Source organism: Lepisma saccharinum, chromosome 4, assembly GCF_977018435.1.
Source record: "Lepisma saccharinum chromosome 4, izLepSacc3.1, whole genome shotgun sequence".
NCBI classification, from domain to species: Eukaryota; Metazoa; Arthropoda; class Insecta; order Zygentoma; family Lepismatidae; genus Lepisma; species Lepisma saccharinum.
The window spans coordinates 66,102,226-66,126,469 of NC_139232.1; the positions used below are offsets into that span (position 1 = coordinate 66,102,226).

Sequence of the window (24,244 nt, forward strand, 5' to 3'; positions counted from 1 at the left end):
TGAACCCATCCGTAGCAGTTTTAACGGCCAATTAAGGGATCACCGGTTTGTATCAGAGCCAAGATGCGGCATTGAGAATTTCTTGAACAGTATAAATTCTGATCTGCAGGCAATTCTAAATGCACAAAATGGCTCTTATAAGCTGTCCCTCAAATTGTTTGTACAATATAAGAAGCCAAATGACACAAAATTTACACAGCCCCACATAACAGAAACTGTACCGGTATATTCAAATGCAAATTCAGACACAATAATAAGCAGGTTGATAGAACAATTGAATATTAAACACTCTGAATTTGCTGCAAAAGAGTCAGGATGGAGCCTATGCGGCTCATCACACAAGTTATATGTTCATATTTCTGAATTCAGCCCATTACAAGGATCTACATATCTGCCATTACCTGATAATATTAAAAACAGAAGAGCCGTGGTTAATATAAAAAATGCCGACCAGAAATGCTTTTTGTGGTGTATATTAGCTGCTTTGTATCCAGTTTCAAGGGATCCTCAGAGAATAACTTATTACAAACAACATGAGCACGATTTTGACGATGCAATGGAGGGTTTGGAATATCCAATGTCTGTTCAGAATATTGATAAATTTGAAAAAAGAGCCAAGCATATCAATGGCAAACAATTATCTATTAATGTATTTATTTGTTCCACTGGCAATTGCCCGATAGCACCTCTCAGAATCAGTACACTTGATGATGAATCTGCAATTCCGATTGATCTGCTCTTAATTGAAGGGGATGATACACACCATTATACTCTGATACATAATCTTCAAGCTTTAGTGAGAACACAACTAGACAAAACTCATACAATATTCAAGTTGTGCAGAAGATGTTTAACTGTATTTGATGGTCAAAAAATGGTGAAAGGGGTTCGTGAAAAAAATGCAGAAATTGCCAAAAACAAGTTAATTGAGCATCTGAAATACTGTGGGAACCATAAACCTGTTCATATGGTGATGCCCAATCCAAGTGAAAATTGCAAATTCAAAAAGTTTGAAGCCTTGTTGGAACACCCAGCATTTATTGTCTATGATTTTGAATCGAATCTCAAATCTCTTGCATTCTGCAATCCAGATCCTGAAGAATCTTCAACTACACCATACCAGCTACATGAACCTTCCAGCTTTTGTTATATAGTTATACGGGATGGTGTAGCTAGTGAGCCATACTTATACATGGGACCAGATGCCATCAAAATATTTGCACATAGAATAGAAAAAGAGTGCCGTGACATAGCATATAACATCTTATTAAAATCAAAGCCTATGTTGCCTTTAACAGAGGAACAGATTGAAGATTTCAACAATGCAGAAAAATGCCCGGTATGTGATTCTGAATTTTCAGATACAAATATCAAGGTGAAACACCATTCTCATACAGATGGTCGATATAAACAGGCCCTGTGTAATAGCTGTAATATTAAGATCAAGAGACCAAGATTTGTCCCCATATTTTGCCATGGAGCATCCAATTATGATTTTCATCATTTGATCAGGTACGAGGGGTTTGACAAGCAGAATTTAAACATTTTAGCTGAAAATGATGAGAAATATATATCTATTAGCAAGATAATTAAAGTTGATGGTGTTCCTATTCACATAAGATTTCTTGATTCTTACAGATTTTTACCTGCTAGCCTAGATACACTGGCCACTCAATTACCTGATGATCAATTCAAAATCACACGTGCTTCGTTTCAAAATCAGGACCTGAAATTAATTAGGCGGAAGGGTGTATATCCATATGACTATGTTACAGATTTTTCTAAATTTGATGAGTGTTCCCTGCCACCACAACAAGAGTTTTACAGCAAAATCAGAGGATCTGGAATCACTGATGAAGATTATCACCATGCTCAGTTGATGTGGAACAATTTAAAATGCAAGACATTTGGTGATTATCACATGGCATATTTAAAACTTGATGTCACCCTCTTAGCTGATATAATGCAGGCATTCAGAAAATCTTCTATGCAAAATTATAAGCTGGATCCAATGTATTTTTACAGTGCCCCGGGCCTAGCATGGGCCGCAACGTTTTTGAACACCAAAAAGCAATTGGATCTAATCCAAGATCAAGATATGTATCTGTTTATGGAGAAATGTATAAGAGGAGGGATGGTGCAATGTTCCCAGAGATATGCCAGAGCAAATAACAAGCATATTATGCTGCCTGATTATGATCCAGCACGGCCATCAAATTATATACTTTATGTGGATGCAAACAGCCTCTATGGTCATGCCATGATGCAAAAACTGCCATATGCAGAGCTTGAATGGGTTGAAAATTTCAATATTGAAGATCTTCAGGATTTTGATGACAGTAATTATGGCCTATTCTTAGAGGTTGATCTGACAATTCCTGAAGATTTGCACAATAAATTTTCTGATCTGCCCCCAATTTCCGAGGTTCAGTGTTCACCTGGCTCTAAACAGAAGAAGCTCATGATGACCCTGGAGCCGAAACAGGGATATGTCACATATTACAAAAACCTCCAGTTCCTGATGAAACATGGTGTCCAAGTAACCAAAATTGGAAAAGTCTTAAGGTTCAGGCACTCAGAATGGTTGAAACCATACATTGATACAAATACGGAGCTTCGAACATCTGCAAAGAGCCAATTTGATAAGGCATTGTTTAAATTGATGGTGAATTCAGTGTATGGCAAAACAATTGAAAATGTCAGGAAACATACCGATGTTAAAATAATTACTGACCCCAGCCGGAGCAAAAAATTGGTTGCAAAGCCCAACTTCAATTATAGAAGAATTTATGATGAGCACATGGCTCTTTTCAACATGATGAAAACAAAGATCAAATTTGATAAACCTATTTATGTAGGGGCTGTGATATTGGAATTGTCCAAATTACATATGTTAATATTGTATTATGATGTGCTGAAACCTTTTTATGGTGATCGTGTAAAATTATTGTACATGGACACGGATAGTTTTATTCTTGATATTCAAACAGAAGATGTTTATCAAGATATGTCACAGCCTGAATTGTTTCAATACTTTGATACCAGTGAACATACAAGAATTCAATCCCACAACAAAAAGGTGCCTGGCAAGTTAAAAGATGAGACACTTGGTGATGTTATTGTGAAATTTGCTGGGTTAAGTGCCAAGATGTACAGTTTTGAAACATGTAGTGGCGCTGTTGCCAAAAAAGCCAAGGGCATTGGCAGAGTGACTGTTGAAAAAGATCTCCAATTTGAAGATTATGAAAATTGCATCAAATCCCAGAATTCAATCAGAACATCAGAAAATAGAATTCAGAGTGAGGATCACTTGTTGACTTCAAATATTGTAACAAAAGTGGCCCTGGACCCACATGATGATAAGAGATGCATTTTATCATGTGGCATACATACTTTACCTTGGGGGCATTGTGATTTGAAAAATGGGGATCAATGCCCAATTCCAGAGCATGATTTGAAATAAATAAACATGCCTATGAACTTATTTGGGTTCAAAAAACAGGCTATTATGGAGCTGCCAACACCACAGCCCTCTCCTGATATGCTGTCTAAGCTGAGTGGCTTGTTAATTATTCATCTGAACAGCATATTTACAGATAATGATGATGAAACAGGCAAAATATTGTACATATTTAACAATAATTTAAATCATTACCAATTACCTGTAGGTGGGCAATTGCAATTTATTACAACACCTGAGGGTAATGTCAAGATTTCAGTAGGGAGAAATATTTACAGAATTAAGCACTCAAACATGGTTTCTGGCACTGTATATACTGTTTCTGCTGGTGACTGCTTATATATTGAGGTCCCTGGATCCTATGACAAGCTTATACCCTTTTTTATAGAATTAAGAATCAGATACTCTATAATAAATAACCACTAAAACAAAAATGCCTAATGATATATTTGGCCATACAAGACATGAAGATCACAGTGATGAGATTCTGATGCTTGATGTCAGAGTCAAGAAATTAAGAAGTGATTTACAAGCTTTACAAACCACACTCAATGCCAGTCTTCAACTAGAAATTACAAATTTGCAATCACAATGCATGGACCCTCTTCTTAAAATTGATTCTGAACTCAAACTGTTGCTTCAGAAATATACTGATCTGGCAACATTAGATAATTTTCAAAGTTTAGAAGAAGCTGTAGCAGCTCTTCAAGCCAAATTTAAGACCCAGGCTAACAACTCTGAGCAATTGAAACAACAATTAGAAGAGCAGATAAATAATGTCCAGGCACAGCTCCAAACAATTGTCAAAAGCATAAAATCACAAGAAGATTTTGATCTAGTCATTTCCACTCTAAAAGAACAGATTCAATCACTCCAGATACCTAATCTGGATCCTCTGCACAATGCCATAGCCGAGGTTAAAGAAAAAATTGAGACACTTGAAAATTTTATGAACAACTTGCCATCTTCTGATGCTTTGAGTGCAATAACTCGGAGTGTTGCAAATATTAAGCTGCAACTTGAAACATATGAAGATTTTGGAAAAATTCAAAGTACCATAACCCATCTTGAAGGTACAATAGCAGCAGTACAAAGTGATTTGGCAAATGTACAAGAAACTCGATTGCCTGGGATTGTAGATACACTTGTCAGTGTCCAGCAACAGATCACAAAGCTTGAAAACCTCAACACTGAATCTGAGCTATCTCATTTTCATCACTTGATCGATGATATCCAAACAAAGCTTGAAATTTTACAACAATCCACACCCACTCAGGCAGATATAGCCCTGCTCCAAAATGCTATGCAAAATGTGGCTGATGCTTCTGAATTAAACAATGTGAAATTGGCACTTGAATCATTGCAAAATACAGTATCAAATTTGCCTACATCACAGGAACTTAAAAATATTAAGAGAGCAGTGAATAGGATATTGAAATCAGAAGATATCAAGAATATCCAGGCAGAGATCAAACAACTCACTCAGACAGTGGCCACTCTTCCAACCAATCAACATATTAATGAACTGCATGCCCTGTTTGAGGATATCAGAAGACAGGTCCATGATCTTACTGCTCAAAATTCAACATTGGCAGTTGTTGAAAATTTGCAACAAATTGTAGCTAATATCAAGCAACAGCTAGGAACCATGGAATCCAATCAAGCAAATGCTCTGTCTGTTTTTGCCACCCAGCTTCAAGAGATTGTGCAACAATGCAAGAAACTTATTGTGGACATAAAAATCAAGCCAGGCCATGATGATGTTGTTAGGACCATCAATGAGCACCTTGAATCTGTAACAAGCAGATTGCTTACAGCAGAAAAAGAAATAACAGGCATAATCGAGAATCCAAAGCATTCAGTAATTCTTGAATTGTACAGCATCCCCAACAAAGAATATGATTCTCCATTTACACCAGGTGGCAAAATATATATGCTGTCCCCTGTACAATTTTATTATCAATTTTTTGTTGGGGGCACATTGAGACCAATCAAGATCAAATATTGGCATCAGCCACAGGCACACCACTACCCTACCTTATCAATAACAAATGCTGACAACAAACCAAAAATCACCAGTGTAGAGTTAGAGGATTTTACAGACCCCAATACATTAGAAACAGCCTATACTGAAGATGATGGCACTTTGGAATTTAAAATACAAATAGGAGACAAATTATATTTAGCAAATCCTGCAGTATCAGCTGCTGAACACCCCATAGTTGCAATATTCTTGTTTACATATTATGTCTAGACAAATTATTGTTGATGAATTACACAGACAAGCCAGGCATAATTTTAAGAGACTGCCAGTAGTCACAAAGGGCATAGATGATTTATGGCAGAGCGACTTGATTGAAATGGCAAGTGGAAAGTTGAAAAACTTAGACAAAATCAACAAGGGCTACAAGTATCTACTCACTGTAATAGATACATTTTCAAAATTTGCCTGGGCTGTGCCACTCAAATCCAAGACTGGAACATGTGTTACAGAAGCCATCAGGACAATCATCAATCAGAGTGGAAGATCACCGCGCTATTTGCAAACAGATAATGGCAAAGAATTTTATAATTCAGTGTTTCAACAATTTATTAAAAGCCAGGCAATACAACATTACTCGAGTTACAGTGACCTCAAAGCCTCAATTGTAGAGAGATTCAACAAAACCCTAAAAAATCTTATGTATAAACAATTTACTCTCCAAGGTAATTATAAATGGATTAATATTCTTCCAGAACTTCTACATAAATATAACAACTCGGTCCATTCCACAATCAACATGAAACCCTCTGAAGTAATTTCATCTGATGAGCAAAAATTGATCAGCACTGTTTATTATCCTAGATACCAGCCAACAACAAGAAAGGCCAAATACAGGGTGGGGGATCAAGTAAGAATCAGCAAATATAAGCACTTATTCAAAAGAGGCTTTACAAGAAACTGGAGCACCGAATTATTTACAGTGGTTCAAGTTAAACCTGGGACTCTTAACACATATATAATAAAGGATCACCGAGGAGAAATTCTCAAAGGCAGATTCTATGAAGAAGAGCTCAGCAAAACTAAACAGCCTGACACATATCTCATAGAAAAAATCATCCGCAGAAAAGGCAACAAGTTACTTGTCAAATGGCTGGGTCATCCGGAAAACAGCTGGATCGATGCAAACAAAATAATAATATGAGCACCTGGGATGTTATAAAAAGGCTGCCAGAACCTGAACAGCAGAATAAGAGAAATGGCAACTTGCTGCCTGAAAATATTAGGTGTCTTATTGTTGGGCCATCTGCTTGTGGTAAAACTACACTAATGGTTGATAATTTTTTATTGGCACCCAACTGGTTAGACTGGAAAAACAGGCACTTGTATATCTTCTCTAAGAGCTTGGAACAATTAAAATATCAGCAGCTGATGAAGCTATATGATGGATTAGATATTGCCACTTTTGAACCAGATGTTAAGCCACTCCATGAATGTCTCGATAATTCTGTTGTTGTGTTTGATGACATTATACTGGATAATCAAAACAAGGTTAGGAATTTCTTTACACAGGGGCGACACAAAAACATTGATTGCTTCTACCTGGCACAGACTTTTTCAAAAATACCGAAGCAGCTGATCCGAGACAACAGCAATTTTATATGTGTGTTTCATCAAGATCATACCAACCTCAAACACATACATGATGAATATGTAGGTGGGGACTTGAGCTACAATGATTTTTCCAAGTTTTGCAGCAGGTGCTGGAACCAGGACAGTTATGGCTTTGTCACAATTGATATGACAAGAAAACCCAGTAGCGGCAAATACAGAAATAAAATCAACGATTTTCTAGACGTTGAAACATATATAAACAACCATGAAAAGGCCAATCATTGATGATCTTAAGTTAAGAGATTATCTTGTAAAAAGATTTAAGGGATGGAAATCAGAGAACCGGGGAATTTATGAAAAACACAAACAAACAGAACAGCCTGTAATTGATGCTATTAATAATTTAGGTAAGAATATCAAAACTGTTACAGAGCAAAATCAAGATTTGATCACGGAGCTTGTACCTGTAGCTGCTAGGAACATATTAGATTATCCATTCACCCCACTTTCCAGTATTCATACACCTAGTCCTGTTGCTCCTAGAAGAATTGAAGCTACACAGGATCCTATTGAATTGGGTCTTCTTGCTCAAAAATATTTAACCACACCTAAAGACAACAAAGATGAGGTGTTTGGCTTATATGCTGACACAGAGCTTGATGGGAGCATCATTCATAGAATTGGCAATTTCAGAGTAACATTTATGGGGGATGATCTGATTGTTTATTCAGAATCTCGTCTCGGAGAAAGAGGTGGTTTTGTTAAGTACCCCGGCACACCTGGGTTGTGGGAACTGATGACTCGGAAAAGGCCTGGCAGCTATACAGATCAAGATTATGAACATTACAAAGAAATATTAATAAAATCAGATGCTCTATACCAGAACAATGATCCCACACAAAAAAGAGTCAAGTCTAGCAGTGGAGCAAAATACAATAATTTAATCAAGCCCATATGGTCACAGATCAAGACTGGCAGTGGAATCAAACAATACAACACCCTGCCTAAAGAATTTGTGTGGGTTGATGATGTCAGGAAACTTGTAGATAGGTTGTTGGTGATAGCTGGGGAGGAAAATGCTGGGAACAACAATTTTTACAATGAAAAGGTTGGAATTATGGACATGATAAGCACAAAATTGTCTAATTTTATAGTGAATGACCCTAAGGGGATTGGATATCTCATAAAAATTATTAATACTCTACCACCTAAATTTTGGAATGTCTCTGAGGGTCGGGGCCTGGTTAATGACATTATAAACAAGCTGCCATTTGAACTACATATTCCAGGCTATCAGTATTGTGGTCCAGGCACAAAATTGGACCATAGATTAAACAGAGGTGATCCTGGTGTTAATCCCCTAGATGCTGCTTGTAGAGACCATGACATAGCATACAACACACATTCTGATCTTGACACGAGACATGTTGCAGACAAGAAGTTAGAAGAGGCTGCATTTGGTAGATTTGTAAGCAAAGATGCTTCTTTGAGTGAAAAAATAGCAGCATTGGGAACCACCATAGCTATGAGCACCAAACAAAAACTGGGGTGGGGTTTGTGAACGTGTATATAATAAACCTACGATGAAGGCCAAGGGTGTTATGTATCAAATACCTTATGCAGGTCTTAAATCTCTTAAAACTATTGATAGTCTTTTAACCAAAAAGCAGCGCAAGAAAAAAAGCTCTTGTCTTGCAAAGGGACATGGTATGAAATTGTTGCTTAGCACCCCCCAATTAAAAAAATTACAGCAATCAAGAAAAAAAGCACATGTGGGTGGATTTATATTTACTATCCCTGCCATCTTAGCTGCTCTCGGGGCTGTTGGGAGCTTGGCTGGGGGATCAGCTGCCATAGCAAAAACAGTAATAGATGCCAAGAAAAATAAGGCAGAATTAGATGAGCAGAGGCGCCATAACCTCGCCATGGAGAAAAAAGGCAAAGGTGTTAAGAGAGCCATGAGTAAGTTTAAAAAAAACAAGAGCCGCTTACAAACCAAGATATTGAAGCTTTAATCAAGCCACTGGGCATCAAACATTTTAGAGGTGTGTACATGTCTGATTCTTTACCAGAACAACCACTCAACAAAGAGTGTGGCATTGTTAATTTGGATGAGTACAAAAATCAGGGCACTCACTGGATCTGTTATCTTAAATATTTAAAAAATGAGGCATTTGTGTTTGATTCATTTGGAGGTGTTCCTCCTGAAAATTTAGTAAAATATCTAAATTCGGCTAATCTTTATTACAATAATGCCCGTGTTCAAAACTTCAAAGATGTTAATTGCGGACATTTGTGTTTATCTGTTCTTAGATATATGTCTCAAATAAATAAACCATCAATTGAAAATTTTCAAAAAGCCTTGTGGTATTTAAAACATCATGGGGGTATTCCATCTCACCAGCCAAAATTCAATATTGAAACTCAAATTGCATGATGATATAGTGTATTCCAAAACAATAGCTCTCAGAGCATTTTATGGCATGTACCTAATCCCTAATATTACACACCACAACAATACAATTGCAGTAGGGGATCAAAAAATTGTCATCACTCCAGGGCAATATAATCTATCCACTCTAAATGCTCAATTACCCAGAGGTATAGTGTTAAGTCAAAATTCTGTCACTCACAGAGTAGAGATTGTATCTGCTACAGAAACAGTGGATCTGGGTACTATAGGAGAGCTGTTAGGCTTTGAGAACAACACAAAACTGGAACCGGCCATCAAACACACTGCTATGAATATACCCAAATTCTTAGCCATAGAGACTCTGAATATTCACTGTAATGTGGCCGAGGGTATGATCACCAAATCAAATGGCATAGGCACTCACAAACAAACCGGCATCATTGCAACATTCAAACCTAATTCCGAATTTATGGAGCCAATCATCTACAATCCATCCCCAACATTATATTTTCCTGTGTGCCACAACAGAATAGATTACATTGAATTGATGGTCACTAATGAAAAAGAAGAATTAGTTGATTTTGCTGGAGCCACAACAACTGCTATCATAGAGATTAATATTTAAATAAAAATACATACAATGGAAAATATTGAGAGTTATGAGCTACAATCATTCCCCCCAAACAGGAGGACATTTGCAAATTTAAATCAACCCAACACAGAGATTGAGGTTGATCTTGATGTAGGGGATGGCTTTATACACCCCCACAGAGCAGATCTATACATCAAATTTGATGTTGTAAAGCTCGATGGAACAGATTATCCGGCAAATTCAAATATAAGATTGGTGGACAATTTTGTGCCACATCTGTTCTCTGAAATTGAGATCAGAAAGCATGGTGTTGTTATAAACAGAGTGGATTATCCCGGCATTACCTCCACAGCTTTGGCCACATTAAAATTATCCAAAACCGAGGCTTCATACTACCAAATAGGTGGATTTGAGGCTGGTGATAAGATATTAACCAAGAGCCACACAGTGCTGTTCCCCATGCGCCTGTTGCCAGGATTCTTCTCGGATTACAAAGATATTATGTGGAAGGGCGGGTTAAGAATTACATTTAGAAGAGCTGCCAATGATAATAATGCTTTGATGAGGTACAGCACATTAAACCCTACAGGGGAAGCTCTGCCCAATACCCTACCTGATGAAGGCAAATGCATTATTCAGACTATGGAGCTAAGAATCCCAGTTGTTGAATATGAGGCCAGTTATGCTCTTAAACACAAAGCTGATATAATAAAAAATCCACAGATTCCTCTGCAATTTTACACATATCAATGCGTACAGAAGCCCGCATCTGGTACTTATTATGAGTTTGATGCTACAAATTCATTCTCCAGTATTCAATATGACATGCCTGATTTTGTGGTGGTACTGTTTCAGACTGGAAGACACAATAATCAGGAAAAAAATTCAAGCAAATTTGATAGCTGCAACATCAAGAACATATATCTTAAAAATGGCAGAAATGAGGTATTTCCTAGAGAAAATTATAATTTAGACATGTCCAAGGATGATTTCCTCAAATTATATGAGGCATTTTCGGCTTTCAAGAGGGTCACTACTGGCAGTACTGACATGTATTACGCACCAGATGAATTCAAGACACAGAGACCCATGTTTGTAATCAACACTTCAAAAAGAAAACAAGTTGTGGTTAATGACAGGACAAACATTAAAATTATCTGTGAATTCCATGAGGCATTACCTGATGACACCATATGTAGTGTTATTCTCATAGGGGAAAAATCATATGTTTATGATGTAAGAAATGAGAGAGTCACGGAACAATTCTAGAAGAATTACATTATTTTAATATTAGATAAACAAATTGAAGCTGGTATCCAATTGAACTTAAACCAGAAATAAATATGTGTGTGTGTGTGTGTGTGTGTGGGTGTGTGTGGGTGGCCTAGTTTTAAGTGTGGCCCAAGAGGGGCATATTTTTAACAAAATTATGGACAACAATCTCTCAGAAGTGCCTTTTATAAGTGTAGCCTCATCAATCTGAGGGGGTCATACTTTCCGAAGAGCATTTTTACAAAAATCTTGGATTAGAGGGGTTCCACACTAGAACAAAAAGCTCATATGCTCATGTTGAGCTTGTTTTAAGTATAGCAAATCTGCATGAGAGGGGGTTCATACTTTCCGGCGCTGTCCGTAGTATCAATACCACTACTCAATTATTCAAACGACAATAAGCTTAACTATTGTAAAATGTTTTGTTGGTAAGAACAGCGAGACAATCCAGATGTGAATTATCAGGGACATTTATGCGGGGAAGAAGCCGGAAAAATTCAAACCAATTCCGGGAATCGAAGCCGGATCTTCCACGTGATTGTCAGACACTCCACCGTCCAGACCACAGCAGCTCCTTGGATGAGTTCCATACTTTGATTATTTCATTTTATTTTAATATATTTTCTTGTATTTATGGATCTTCTTCACCCTTGAAATGTCTCACCTCGTTGACCAGACAATCATTTCGTAACAAAGAAACAAAAAAAATGCTCCCAGGATTTGATAAAAATCGAATGACTAGAAAGTAATTTCGTTCTAATGTTTTCATAAATACTATATTTATGTAGATCTCTACTACTTAATAGTAGTAGTAGTGGTATTAGTAGTATTATTAGTACTAATTTAGCTAATTAATTAATTATAAGTATTATTAATTAATTGTGATTATTATTATTTAATTAAAGTATAATAAAACAATGGTAATGTGAATTTGGAAAAAAGTTTTAGAAATAACACCCCCCTTGATGAAATCCTGCGTACGCTACTGTATGTGATCATAGGTATGCCGATGGCCATGCATTGATGCTATGCACAATACTACAACCATTCTACGTTAACAAATAAAGCTAATTTGGATTAAAAGGCTAAGAGCAAACATTGGCTCAGTTATTATTGCATATCTCTTGATGTGGTAGTTCTGGGCGCAAGCTAAACCTATGTGACCATAGGCATGCCGATAGCTACGCAATGAGTATATGCGTTTTAGTTGAGTCAAGTCATCGTCAAAGCGAAATCCTCACCTTCGTATTAAGCTGTTTGCATTATAATCGCAATAAATAAAGAATAAATCCTTTCGTTTTGTCTAGTGCAATAATGTGTGCTGTGAAGCATTGTCTTTGCCTAACACTATCCCTGTACCTGAGAGGAGTCTGTGTACTTCACCGAGTCTCATCGCTGGGTAATACTGAGTTATGAATAATAAGTATAATACAACGTCATAAAACCAAATTTAATAATAATACGCTTAATAAAACCTGAACGTATCAATATATTATTTAATTCATTTTCTCAATACTAAACTAAACTGTATATAGTCATATATTTACCCATTTGTCTAAAGTAATCTATTTATTACAGTGTTATCGATATGGAGCATCTTTCTACGAATCATAATAGCTTCCATACCAGTCGGCATAATCTACCAGGGCAACTGGAATGGCGAGGTGAGGTTGGCCCAAAACCGGGGCAGTGACGAGCGTACTGATACGGTTATCAGTAATATATTATTAATATAATGCCATAGCGGAAAGTAAAATAATAAAAAAAGAAAATCATAGAAAAAGTTCTACAGTGTTAGCTGTTAACGCCACCATACAGAGGTGTAAATGAATTTCACATAGTATATTAAGAAAACAATACTTTTATCTAATTTTCAGTTCTTTACGGAATATTCAAGAATGCAGAAACAAAAGCAACATAACTATTATAAACCGATCTCCGTGGAGGAGTGGTTAGTGCAATGCGCTACTACGCCAGGGGTGTCGGGTTCGAATCCCATCATCAATTTCATCACTCATCCTCATCTTCGCGATTAGCCGAAAATGGCAAAGAAGAGACGTAAACAAACCTAATCCAATCAACCCTAACTATAACAATGCTGCTTTTAGACTTGCATCATCTTCAACTCAACCTTGTCTGCTAAAATCAGTTTATTTTTAAATATAGGGTAGAATGGCGCAATGGCCTGGATTGTCGTACTTTCTCACCTATTGCTTTCCTGTTTGCAAAATATTAAAGTACTTATACTTTATTTTATTAAAAGTACACTCTCAAAGAAAGGATTATTCTTACAGACTGAAAATAAAATAACACCCTCGACAGCACTCACCTTCTTTAAAAATGGGCGAAGTTCTGATTCAAAAGTTACGTTCAACCTTGGCATACAAAGTTGTAGCTTACGAGGCCGTAATTCATGGTCAATAGATTTCAAAGACGATTGCGTAAAGCCTCGTACCAGGTCATCAACTCCATTTACATTGTTCGGTAATATCGTAATTAAACTTAGTTCAGGAACCTGAAATGGGACATTCCATATTTTGAGAACAAGATAACACAAAATATCGACTTGTAATAGTATTCAAAGTTCTTTGGAAAAATAAGCTTCGATTTTGGCAGATTAGAAGTTAGATGGCCGAGTGTGCTAAGTACTCGACTTTCAATCTCGCCACCGAAGTTGACGGGTTCGAGTCCAGACCTCGGCATGGGTGTTCCTTGTGTCACTTTATCAGATTCATTTAACCATCACTCATTTGTCCTGTCGTCGCTATTAGCTAGATATGGTGCAACATAAAAAAAACAACAGGAATACAAATCTCTATTTATGCTCATGGCCACTGACAGGATTTTTTTCGGGAATGGGCTGGAATTTTAAAGGTTGAAATTTCGTAACTGCATTATTGGGGGGGATTATTAAGGCTTAGTCGATACCACTTTGAGCCGATATCCAAACCGATTCCGATACTCTTACCGATACCGATATTTGAAGATTGTAATACAGTAAAACCTCGTTAATCCGGACTAAGGGGGGGATAAGTTGATCGGTTTGACGAAAATACGAATTAACTGAAATAACCTAAAAGAACAGTAGAAGCAACAAAACACATTTATTATGGTGTATTTAATGGGCATAGGCCTAAATACACTGTACAGTACAGTACCAAGTCTACGGGAAACAGAATTTCATCAGTGATTGACTGCCTTTTCTTTGAGAAGTTCTCTTGTTGACTTCTAGTCCCATTTAAAACCTTGCATTCTGCTTTTTTTATTGCCTTTTGCTTGTCCGGATTAAGCGAAGTCCGGCTTATCGGGATCCGGATTAACGAGGGTTTACTGTAGTTAAAAGTTGTTCAAAATATTGACGAATAGCTAGCGATCAGTAAGGACTTCCAATAATATGCATCAGTTTATTAGACTTTTGCTTTAAGACTTGGAAGAATTACATCATAGTATAAAGTATTAGAATATTGAATAATTTCTAGAATGATTAGACTCCCGCGAAAGTACCGGGCTCCATTTTCAGCACGTACCGGTAAATAAAATCTAAGTGATACTTTCGGCTACCGACACCACTGGATAAAATTTGTTTAAAGACAAAAATGATAATCCGGGGTTGTTTTAAGAGGGGTTTCAGTTACCACTTCGGTTTTTCCCAAGTTCTTTACTGCTAGCTTTTGAAGATTTACATTTTCTCAAAATTTAGGGAGGGGCTGTAGTCCCATCAGCTTCCCCCTGCGTACGGTATTGCTCATGGCAACGATTAATGTAAAATTCGAACTACTGTGCAATTGGCTTCCACCGGTAATCGATGATTTAAAATTAGCTCTTCTCAAATCATATATAAATATTCATTCGAGTTATCACCTTGTTCAAATGATGCAATAGCTACAATTAATTTTTAGAATTATTTCCTGCACAAAAACTACTGGAAATTTTTAAAGCAAATCAACAGCTCCCAAGGAGTGTTTTGTCGGAAGATATGCCCGCCCGCACATCCTTTAGAAATTATAAATGCAATAGATGTGACAGATAAATAGAAAACAACTGAAAAAAAAACTATGAAAAAATTCTTCCTTGCATGGCTTCAATTTCTGGCCTGTTGCACGTCTCGTCACATTGGATTGAGAACTTTAAAAATTATTGCTCATGGCACACAGTTGGCTATACTGCTGTATCTTTAGCTTGAACAATTTTAAAATTTAGGGGTTTACATTCTACATTGTGGAAATTTACAGAATAGGAAAGTAGTTATTTAGTATATTAATGTATATACTCATGTGAATATACTCGTATTTGTAATTTGAAGTCATTGTTATTTTGAATTTATGGTGACTTTGTCAGATGGTCGGTATGCTGCAAACTTAGTCATAATTGAATTTCTGTTACACGATAATAAATAAATGTATCGTATCTTTGCTTCAGGATTATTAAATACAGATGTTAACAGTAGATGACTGCGCAACAATTAACATTCGAATGAACTATTAGCTTCTTCAAATATGGATCTGCTGATTAATGCATTGTTGGGAACGTTATTTAATTTCCTTCATAAAATTTGAAGTAATGAGATAGCTATGTACATTGTCATATCATACCTGCAAGGGTATCTTCATTACTTGTGCTCTGAGTAGCTTGCTGTATGTATAATGATAATGACCCTCACCACACATCATTTTCGATTTGATAATTTCGTCCTTTGTCACGTGGAAATCTGCTTCTCTGGTGTCAGTTACGCGAAGCGATTTTGACCAACTTGCACTGAAGAAAATATAACTTAGTAGCGACACTGATCCACTAAAAACACCCGCAAGTAAAATGGAAAATATCTTGTTTCACTCTGAATCGTGTAAAATGTATAATAAATATGAACTTGTTTGCTATAACGTATTACAAATCGGTATAATAACGTATTTTTGAACTCTGGAATTCCAAAGAATAACAACTAGTCGGTAACTATAATTTTCAGAAACTAACCTTTATATTCTGGCTTAGCTATCATTTTTAGCAAATTGTGAAGAGCAATTTCTGCGTCGCTATATATTTTAGCGTAAGTTGTCTTTGGAGAAAGAGGTGGGATGGAAATCCTGAATGTTTGGTTACAATCATCATCTCGGTGGAAAACAGTAGATTCGAAAATTGTCATATTTTGCTAAAATGGAAGAATTCCAAATTATTATCGCTTCAATTATCATTTAGAAATGAATTAAACACTGACATTGATTAATCTTTAATGAATAAGCTATCATAGACACATTTAAAGACACTTCAGAATTTACTGAAAACTTAAGAAGAAATTATATGATTAGTATGGAAATTAATTATCATATATATTTGAGTTACAAGTTAAATTTCACGTTACATTATACACGTTTCATAAAACTGGTGCAATTATCATGATATTCTAACTTAACTTTAAACTTATTTCTTTCGGCGACGTATGTATCGTTTTTCTAATTTTATTTCTCCTGCCGAGATGTGTGCTTTGAACACGGAAACTATTAATGTATACAACTTGTAACAAAGAAGCGAGCTATCCTGTACTTTTAGCATTTTGATTTTTTATTATACTGTATACTAGTACTATGATTATTTGTGTTGCAGATATTCTAGAAATTTATAACAAATTATAATTCTGCACACCCTTTTTAACTGCCCGAGCAAAATTTTACATAAGTTTATACATATGTTAGAAACTAATTACACAACATTTTTAATTACTCTTTGATTGAAAAGTAATTAGTAACCGCAATGACAGAATTACAGTGTGCTGTAAATTACTTGAAACACATAGAAATCTTTGATAGCTTTGTCGGATGTTTTATTTTCATTTTTCACTGCCTTGTTCTGGCCTTCTAAGAGATTAATGACAACTTGTAGTGGAATAATGTTATCTTCTTCTGGATTCACAATAACGATTTGGGAAATTACTGTTTCATTTTGCGATTTGTTAGCGACATACTAACCATGTACTGCATTTCTTGTAAATTCTATAGGTGGTTGTGCTTCGAGTGTCATAGCTTTTGACAACCATTACCAGTTTATCATCTTCCACTGACTCAACTGATACGTACAGTACCCGCCCAAATTATATCATATTTTTGTTTATTGAGGACAACTTTTTTGAACCTACTTCAATTCATCTGCTAATTTCGACATATTATTAGTAAGGTATATCACATAGTTGAAACAGGTATACAGCATTGAAAACTCATTTTCAAATTGTACAGAATTTATTTTGTCATTTTGGGCAAAGCCCCAAAAAAAACTAGTCGTCATTATTACACTCAAAATTAGCCTACTATGCCTACTCTGCTGTGCTCTAACAACTTCAACGTGAACAATCAGTTAATACTTCGTAGGAAATCCCTTGCTATCAATCACAGCTTGGCATCTACGTGGCATGGAATCGAGGAGAGTATCGATGACAGACTGGTCGATCTTCTCCCACTCCTCCTTCAGCTGTTTGAACTTCTCATCCTCAGAAGTGGCTCTGGTGCCTCGGAGACGTCGGCTGAGCTCCTCCCAGAGGTGTTCTATCGGGTTCAGATCGGGACTCTGGCTGGGCCAGTACATAACTGGCACTCTGCGCTGCGCGAACCACCCCGTGACATCCTTCGATCGGTGCTTAGGGTCATTGTCTTGTTGGAAAACCCATCTTCTGTCCATGCTGCGACGTGCCCACGGCAGCATGGTATTTTCCAGGATGTTCTTGTAGACATGCCGATCCATGATTCCATTGATGCGTTCCAGGGGGCCAGTGCAGAGGGAAGAGAAGCACCCCCACACCATGACCGATACACCACCGTGTTTCACTGTAGGAAGCTGATACTTATGGTGGAATCTGGTGCCTGTAGGACGTCGTACCCACTGTATGCCGTCAGTCCCGAACAGTAGATACTTCGATTCGTCAGTCCAGATTACGATATTCCACTCACGACAAGTCCAGTTCAGATGTGCCTTGGCCCACTCGACACGTGCCTTCTTATTCTTCTCGGAGACAAGCGGTTTCTTAACTGGCCGACGTCCATTCAGTTCGGCAGCCTTCAGCCTCTTCTGTATCGTCTGTATGAATGGCTGGCGATGTCCTGGACTCGCTAATTCCCGTCCAATATCCACTGCAGTAAGTTGGGGATTCTCCCGAGACAAGCGTAGTATGTTCCTATCCGCGACACGGTCTGTGATGCGTGGTCTCCCAGTCTTCTCCTTCTTCACGTATCCTCCATAGACCCGCCACCGCTTCAGAAGTTTGCTCACAGCCGACTGGCTGATCGAAAACTGCTCTGCTAGCTCCTTCTGAGTCCTCCCTTGGCGATGGCCTGCAACAATCGCATCTTGTTGCGCCTTGGTGAGATCGAGCGCTTGCTTTGTTTTACCCATCACTGAAATGATTAATATAATACACTTCAACAAAATAATTACAGATTTAGATAGAAAAATACTTCTAAAATGAAGATTCAAAAAACACGGAAAATCGCCATTTTCGAAAATCGGCGAAAAAATCAATTCTGCTTTTTACCATTGCAAACCACGCTGGCTACGGTAACATAATAGACAGTTCAAAGTGATGTGAAAATTTCATAGAGATCGGGTAAGTCCCCAAAAAGTTATCCTCAGAAAACCTGAATATGATATAATTTGGGCGGGTACTGTATATAGCAACCTCGACCTGTAACAGCACGGCAAGACTATTGACTGTGCAGTTCTGCAAGCGATAACAAACACTTGATATTCATCATTGTCTTGTGTGGAACTCAAGCACCACGGGGAAAACAGAATGATAACAACTCCTAATCTGACTTACCTAACCTATTGACGTAACCATACCAGGCAAGCAACTTTGCACACGGAAAAATAAACATGTTGGTAGCTTGGGCGGGACTGAACCAAACAAGGCTACAACCAACTTTTCAAAGCAGATTTGTCCACACACCTTCAAAATCAGCAACCAAGAACTTTATACAGGAAAAACCCAAACTTACAAGAGAATTAAAATCATTAAAGTTATTGACAATAGTACAATTAATTCTACCTTCAGTGGAGACAGTATTTCTGTAAAATCTTCGTCAATGAGAGCTTCATTATCCGAATAATGAAACGCATCTTTTAAGTCAATCTTGGCTTTAGAGAAAGCATACTTATAAGCATAAGATAATGCTCTATAAAGGTAAAAAGGAGAAACAACAATATTTCCACCTTTCTTGGAGACGTGCTGAAAAATAAGGAAAGACAATTGATAAAAACGAGAAAACAAATAACATGTTGGAATACCAAACTGAAACATATGACCGCGCGTTGGGTGATATTTACCCAGACAATGTTTCTACGACCCTACTAACAGCCAAACTTTCAAGGTCCCGGCACTCGGAAGGGCTCACACTGTCTGAATCTCACGTTGCAGGCGTAAATGTTCTTGCTTATCAGTACAGTTCTGTTCGTTTTAGCGTTCAGTGTAATTTCTCTCTAATTTAATTGCGTCTGTGTGTGTGCGAGCGTTTATGGGTTAGTTTTTTCTGTGGAATTCCAGTGTGTGTTTAATAACCCTAAAAATAGAGTCTGGAAACAATCCTCACACTATAGATGAACCGAAAGACAATATACGAACAGAACGTAAAGCATTACGGAAGAGGAACTTTTGCGTGTCAATCAAAATTTGATCAAAATATGCCGATATGTGTGAATGCAGTTGGCAACCATTTTGAACAACTCCTCTAACACAGGTTAGGTCTCAGCCCAGAGCCAAAATGAAGGCACTGTACTTAAATAATTGCAAATGTAAGCATGTGATTTCATCATTTTTGTCAGAAGAGGAAATTATTATTTGTAGTTTTCAACACACAGTTCTGTGGACTCCAAATGTTGAGGCAGTCACAAGTATTATAACTTTTGTCTCTGATACTACGGTAAATACACCAGTTTAGATAAAAATATATGTTTTATTCATAACCTTTTGGTACAATTTACTCATATTGCTAAAATCCACCTGTACTTGTAATTGTTGAATGTACTTAGTCAGAAATCACTATCTCGTTCATATTTTAAGAAACTGGTAAACAGTGTCAGCCAAATAGGAAACATTTTAGACAATAATACTGTTGATTATAATCAAATGTAACTAAAATCAAATTGTATTGAACGAGTTATTTTCTGCGAGCGCTAATTTGTTTACCAATACTGTTTTGAAGTTCACCATGATCAGAAGTAACTTCAAATTATGACGATGCCACTAGATTCAAACTTGTAAGAATATTGAGTATATTTGTAAACTGAATATCTAATATATTAAGTAACATTTCATTTGGCTCTGCTGACCCGTTACAGTTTTAATGATTGTATAGTTTTATGTTTCTATGGCCATTATCATTTAATGTTTGAAATATGTTCATATTCATAGCTATGGACCAATTTTAAGCAACAAAATACAAATTTGCTGTTTAATTTTATTAGTTTTCTTCTAATAATATGTAATTTTTCCTTATCACTCTCTACCGGAAGGCAAGTAAGATATTCTTCTTTAACTTTGAATTCCGATATTCGGATCTGAAACTAGAAATCTCTTCATGTCTATATGTCTATATATGTATAACGTACATTCACCACGCAACCACATGTTATTGTCTTTATGTGAGCAACAAATATTATTGATTGTACATATACCTTGTGTAATCTAATTGCGAAATCGTTGATTCTTGTACTAATAGATGTCGTAATTAGCTTCTTTCTCGATGAAATAGAATCACATTGCATTCCACAGACAATGAGACACAATAGAAAAAAGACTGGAATATAAATAATAATATAAGTTTTCATATAAATGAGGCATATTAGATATATTGGAGACATTATTTCATAAATGTATAATTATATCTAGAAACCGTAGCTTTCGCTTAGTCCTTTATGTATAAACTACTGCCGCAACAATACCAACAGCGTCCTTCAGTAACTTAAATCTTTAATGTTTGCACTATTTAATTCGGAAATAATAAAAATTATATATATTGCTTGTGGACAGAAGGTAAATACGTATACGAGACTCTGCTGATATAAAATAGTGTAGAACGAGGAGCAAGCACATTGCTTCTTGAACTTCGAATTAAATTTAGATGTCACTGGCAGCGGTGTTATGAAAGTAATTCCCTATTTCTCAAATTCCCTGCTTTGCAAAAGTAAGCGCAATTGAAATATTCTTACAAATTGAGGTGTTTGTTTCAGAAAAGCTTCCCAGTTTCAATTGTATGTTTCAGAATTGTACCTAATATATTCTAGCTTTATCTTATAGACTTCTGTATTAATGTATGAAATACCTTAGATATTTAAAAATTCGAATTCATTTGTAATCATGCGCCTGTTTTGAGAAAGCAGGAAGTTTAAGTTATCTCTATTATCTCATCGTCACCCAAAGGGTTGCTAGGTGCTAGGATTCCCTAGTGTTAATGAATTCCTCGATTATGAGTTCTTTTCAAGTGTTATTACTCTTAACAATATATTTGCAAACAATGCACGTTGCACTCAAGCCGTGGCCAAATTTTCGTGTATTGAGATATAACATAAACACACACTGCGCCAACGCATAAATGCCAGTACCATCGAAGTTGGACGTAGGAAGCGCGTGGAAAATATTCTAAGAAAAGGAGGAAGTTAAAATCGAAAAAAATACACATTCATAATCATTTTTACAGGTTTTCATCAGAAATATTTTAAAAAGAATGGAGAGAAAATATCACAGTGAGCGAAAAGCAAGAAGGAAAAACTGGAAGAAGGGAAATAAAAGATGCGAGAGAGAGAGAGAGAGAGAGAGAGAGAGAGAGAGAGAGAGAGAGAGAAAGAGTAAAGAAGAAAATGGAAGAACAAAGAAAGAAATAGTAAAGATTAATAAACAAGGGAGGAGTATTCAAGAATAAATAAGTGCTAAAAAGTAAGATCAGAATCTGAAGCTTAAAGAAAAGATTCTTTAGCTTTTCCCTTTTCCAGGGAAAAGATAGAGAATTTATTGAAAATAAAAGGGGAAAGGAGGAATAAGTAATACCATTCCACGGGAGAACACAAATAGCCTCTTAAACTTTCCCTGTGCACACCCCTAGTGGTAAGTAATAAATTGTGCTTACTTCAAACCATGATTTCTCCTGTTCTCTTTGCGAACCCGCTGATGAGGAGTGTTGACTGGGGTTTCTGGCTGTTGTGCTGATGCAGTGGAACCCGATGATGCTTGGTAAGACAGGTGGTGGGTCATTTTTGCTACTGTCGTAGGAAGGGTAAATAAAAGTGTAAGGTGGATTACAAGTGGCAACTGTTACTGACATGCTGTAGAACAGAATAGACGAATCAGGACATCTCACGGTGGTGAATGGACCAAGTCATTGGCTACTCGTCGGTGTAAGCATACAAGGACATGGGTTGATGTGACGTTAAATTTCTGATCGGGATAGATGATAAGCATTGTAACGTAGGTGTTCGTGATCGATATTGTGAATATTCAGATCAATCTGGACGCCAGATCATGTCCATATCCTGGGCCCTGATTTCTTCATAGGGCTTTCAGATATGACGTTTTCGTGCATGTAGTTTTATGATACTTTAAAAATCAATAATGCATACACACAGTAAGAATTTTCACGAGTTTAGACCAGCATGCAATGAGAAAAATGAAAATTAACTGGGACTTCTGGTAATAACATACAAAAATAATCTAAATTAATAACATAGAAGTTATTGAAAGCAGAATTTGATGTTACCTGTTGGTAGTACACAAAACCAGGCATAGACATCCTTCCTCAGACATTTAGTCATGATAATCTTTTGCACTTTTCTTCGGCGAAATGTAATTTGTTGATTGAATGCATTTACTAAAAAAAAATAGTTAGGACGGACAAGTTTTATTCTATCATTCACTATGGAAATACAAAACTGAAATTAAAAGTGAATATACCTCTTTCATACTCCTATAAGTACGCGGCTTCGTGTAAGTAGCAGCTAAGTGTCATTTCACAACGATGTTCTACTAATTGTGAATGGAATACGTATAGTAGAATAAGACTTTTTACTGTGTTTGTATTGCGAAATTTTCAATAATAAAAAGTTAAGTTTAACTGCTTTTACAATTCCATGAAATAATACTTTTGAATTGGCGTAACTTGGCTTGGTATCGTACTTAACTCTACTGCCATCTGAAAGTCTCCTTGGATACCATTCATAATGTTAGGCTAGAATTTAGACACGAAATGGCGCTGTAAATTAGTGTACTGAGCGATTAATTTTTTATCCAACGAATAAGTAACCGTAATAGATTATTTCTAGAAAATTAATGTCCAAACACGTGTGTTAACTTCATTTTTTAAGTGAATTTTAATAGTTTATTTTCTAGGGTATTGTTTTCGTTTGCACACACGCAGATAGCTTTAAGACAGCATTAAATTTCCGAGTTCTAAAATGGATGGTATTCAACTTGACGTCATCACGTAGTGTACTGTGGGAAGAAATCGGGCAAACAGATTCGCACGTGCTAAGGAAAGCTTATGAGAAGTCTTCTTGCAGCGAGAAAATTTGCATTTGACCACTTTACAGACTGTAGAGCTTCAGATAAGTTGAAAAGTACACATTTCCCATACAATCATGATAATCATACCTTGAAGCACTTCGGAAAAGTCTATACGCACAATGCTTACCTGGCATGTTTTGAAAGCAGGGTCTAATTTGTTTGCCCAAAATATGGCGGCGGAGCGTGATTTGGCGCAATGAATTGTGGGGGAAATTGCTCGGTGAATATCATCCATCAAGACCTTTCCATCATCTAACAGGCGTGAATTTATTTTAGCAAACATCTAAAACAAACCTTGAATGTATTTCCCCAAGTAGGTTATGCCTGAAAATCCTAAGATTTCTCACTCCATATTGGTATTATTTGTCTGTAAGTTATGTTTC

At 36.6% G+C, this 24,244-nt stretch overlaps 1 protein-coding gene across 1 annotated transcript in view; it reads right to left on the reverse strand.

Moving 5' to 3' along the window:
• Positions 1-23,260, reverse strand: part of LOC145987182 (ovalbumin-related protein X-like) — a 33,259-nt gene extending 9,999 nt beyond the window's left edge. The window contains exons 1-6 of the mRNA XM_083121695.1: positions 23,059-23,260; positions 20,984-21,105; positions 19,359-19,538; positions 16,302-16,478; positions 15,925-16,131; positions 13,662-13,847 (exon numbers count right to left, since the gene is read on the reverse strand). Of these exons, the coding sequence (XP_082977821.1) occupies positions 13,662-13,847; positions 15,925-16,131; positions 16,302-16,478; positions 19,359-19,538; positions 20,984-21,105; positions 23,059-23,113 (927 nt within the window). The 5' untranslated portion in view covers positions 23,114-23,260. The remainder of the gene's footprint in view (positions 1-13,661; positions 13,848-15,924; positions 16,132-16,301; positions 16,479-19,358; positions 19,539-20,983; positions 21,106-23,058) is intronic.
• Between the last annotated feature and the right edge of the window lie 984 nt (positions 23,261-24,244).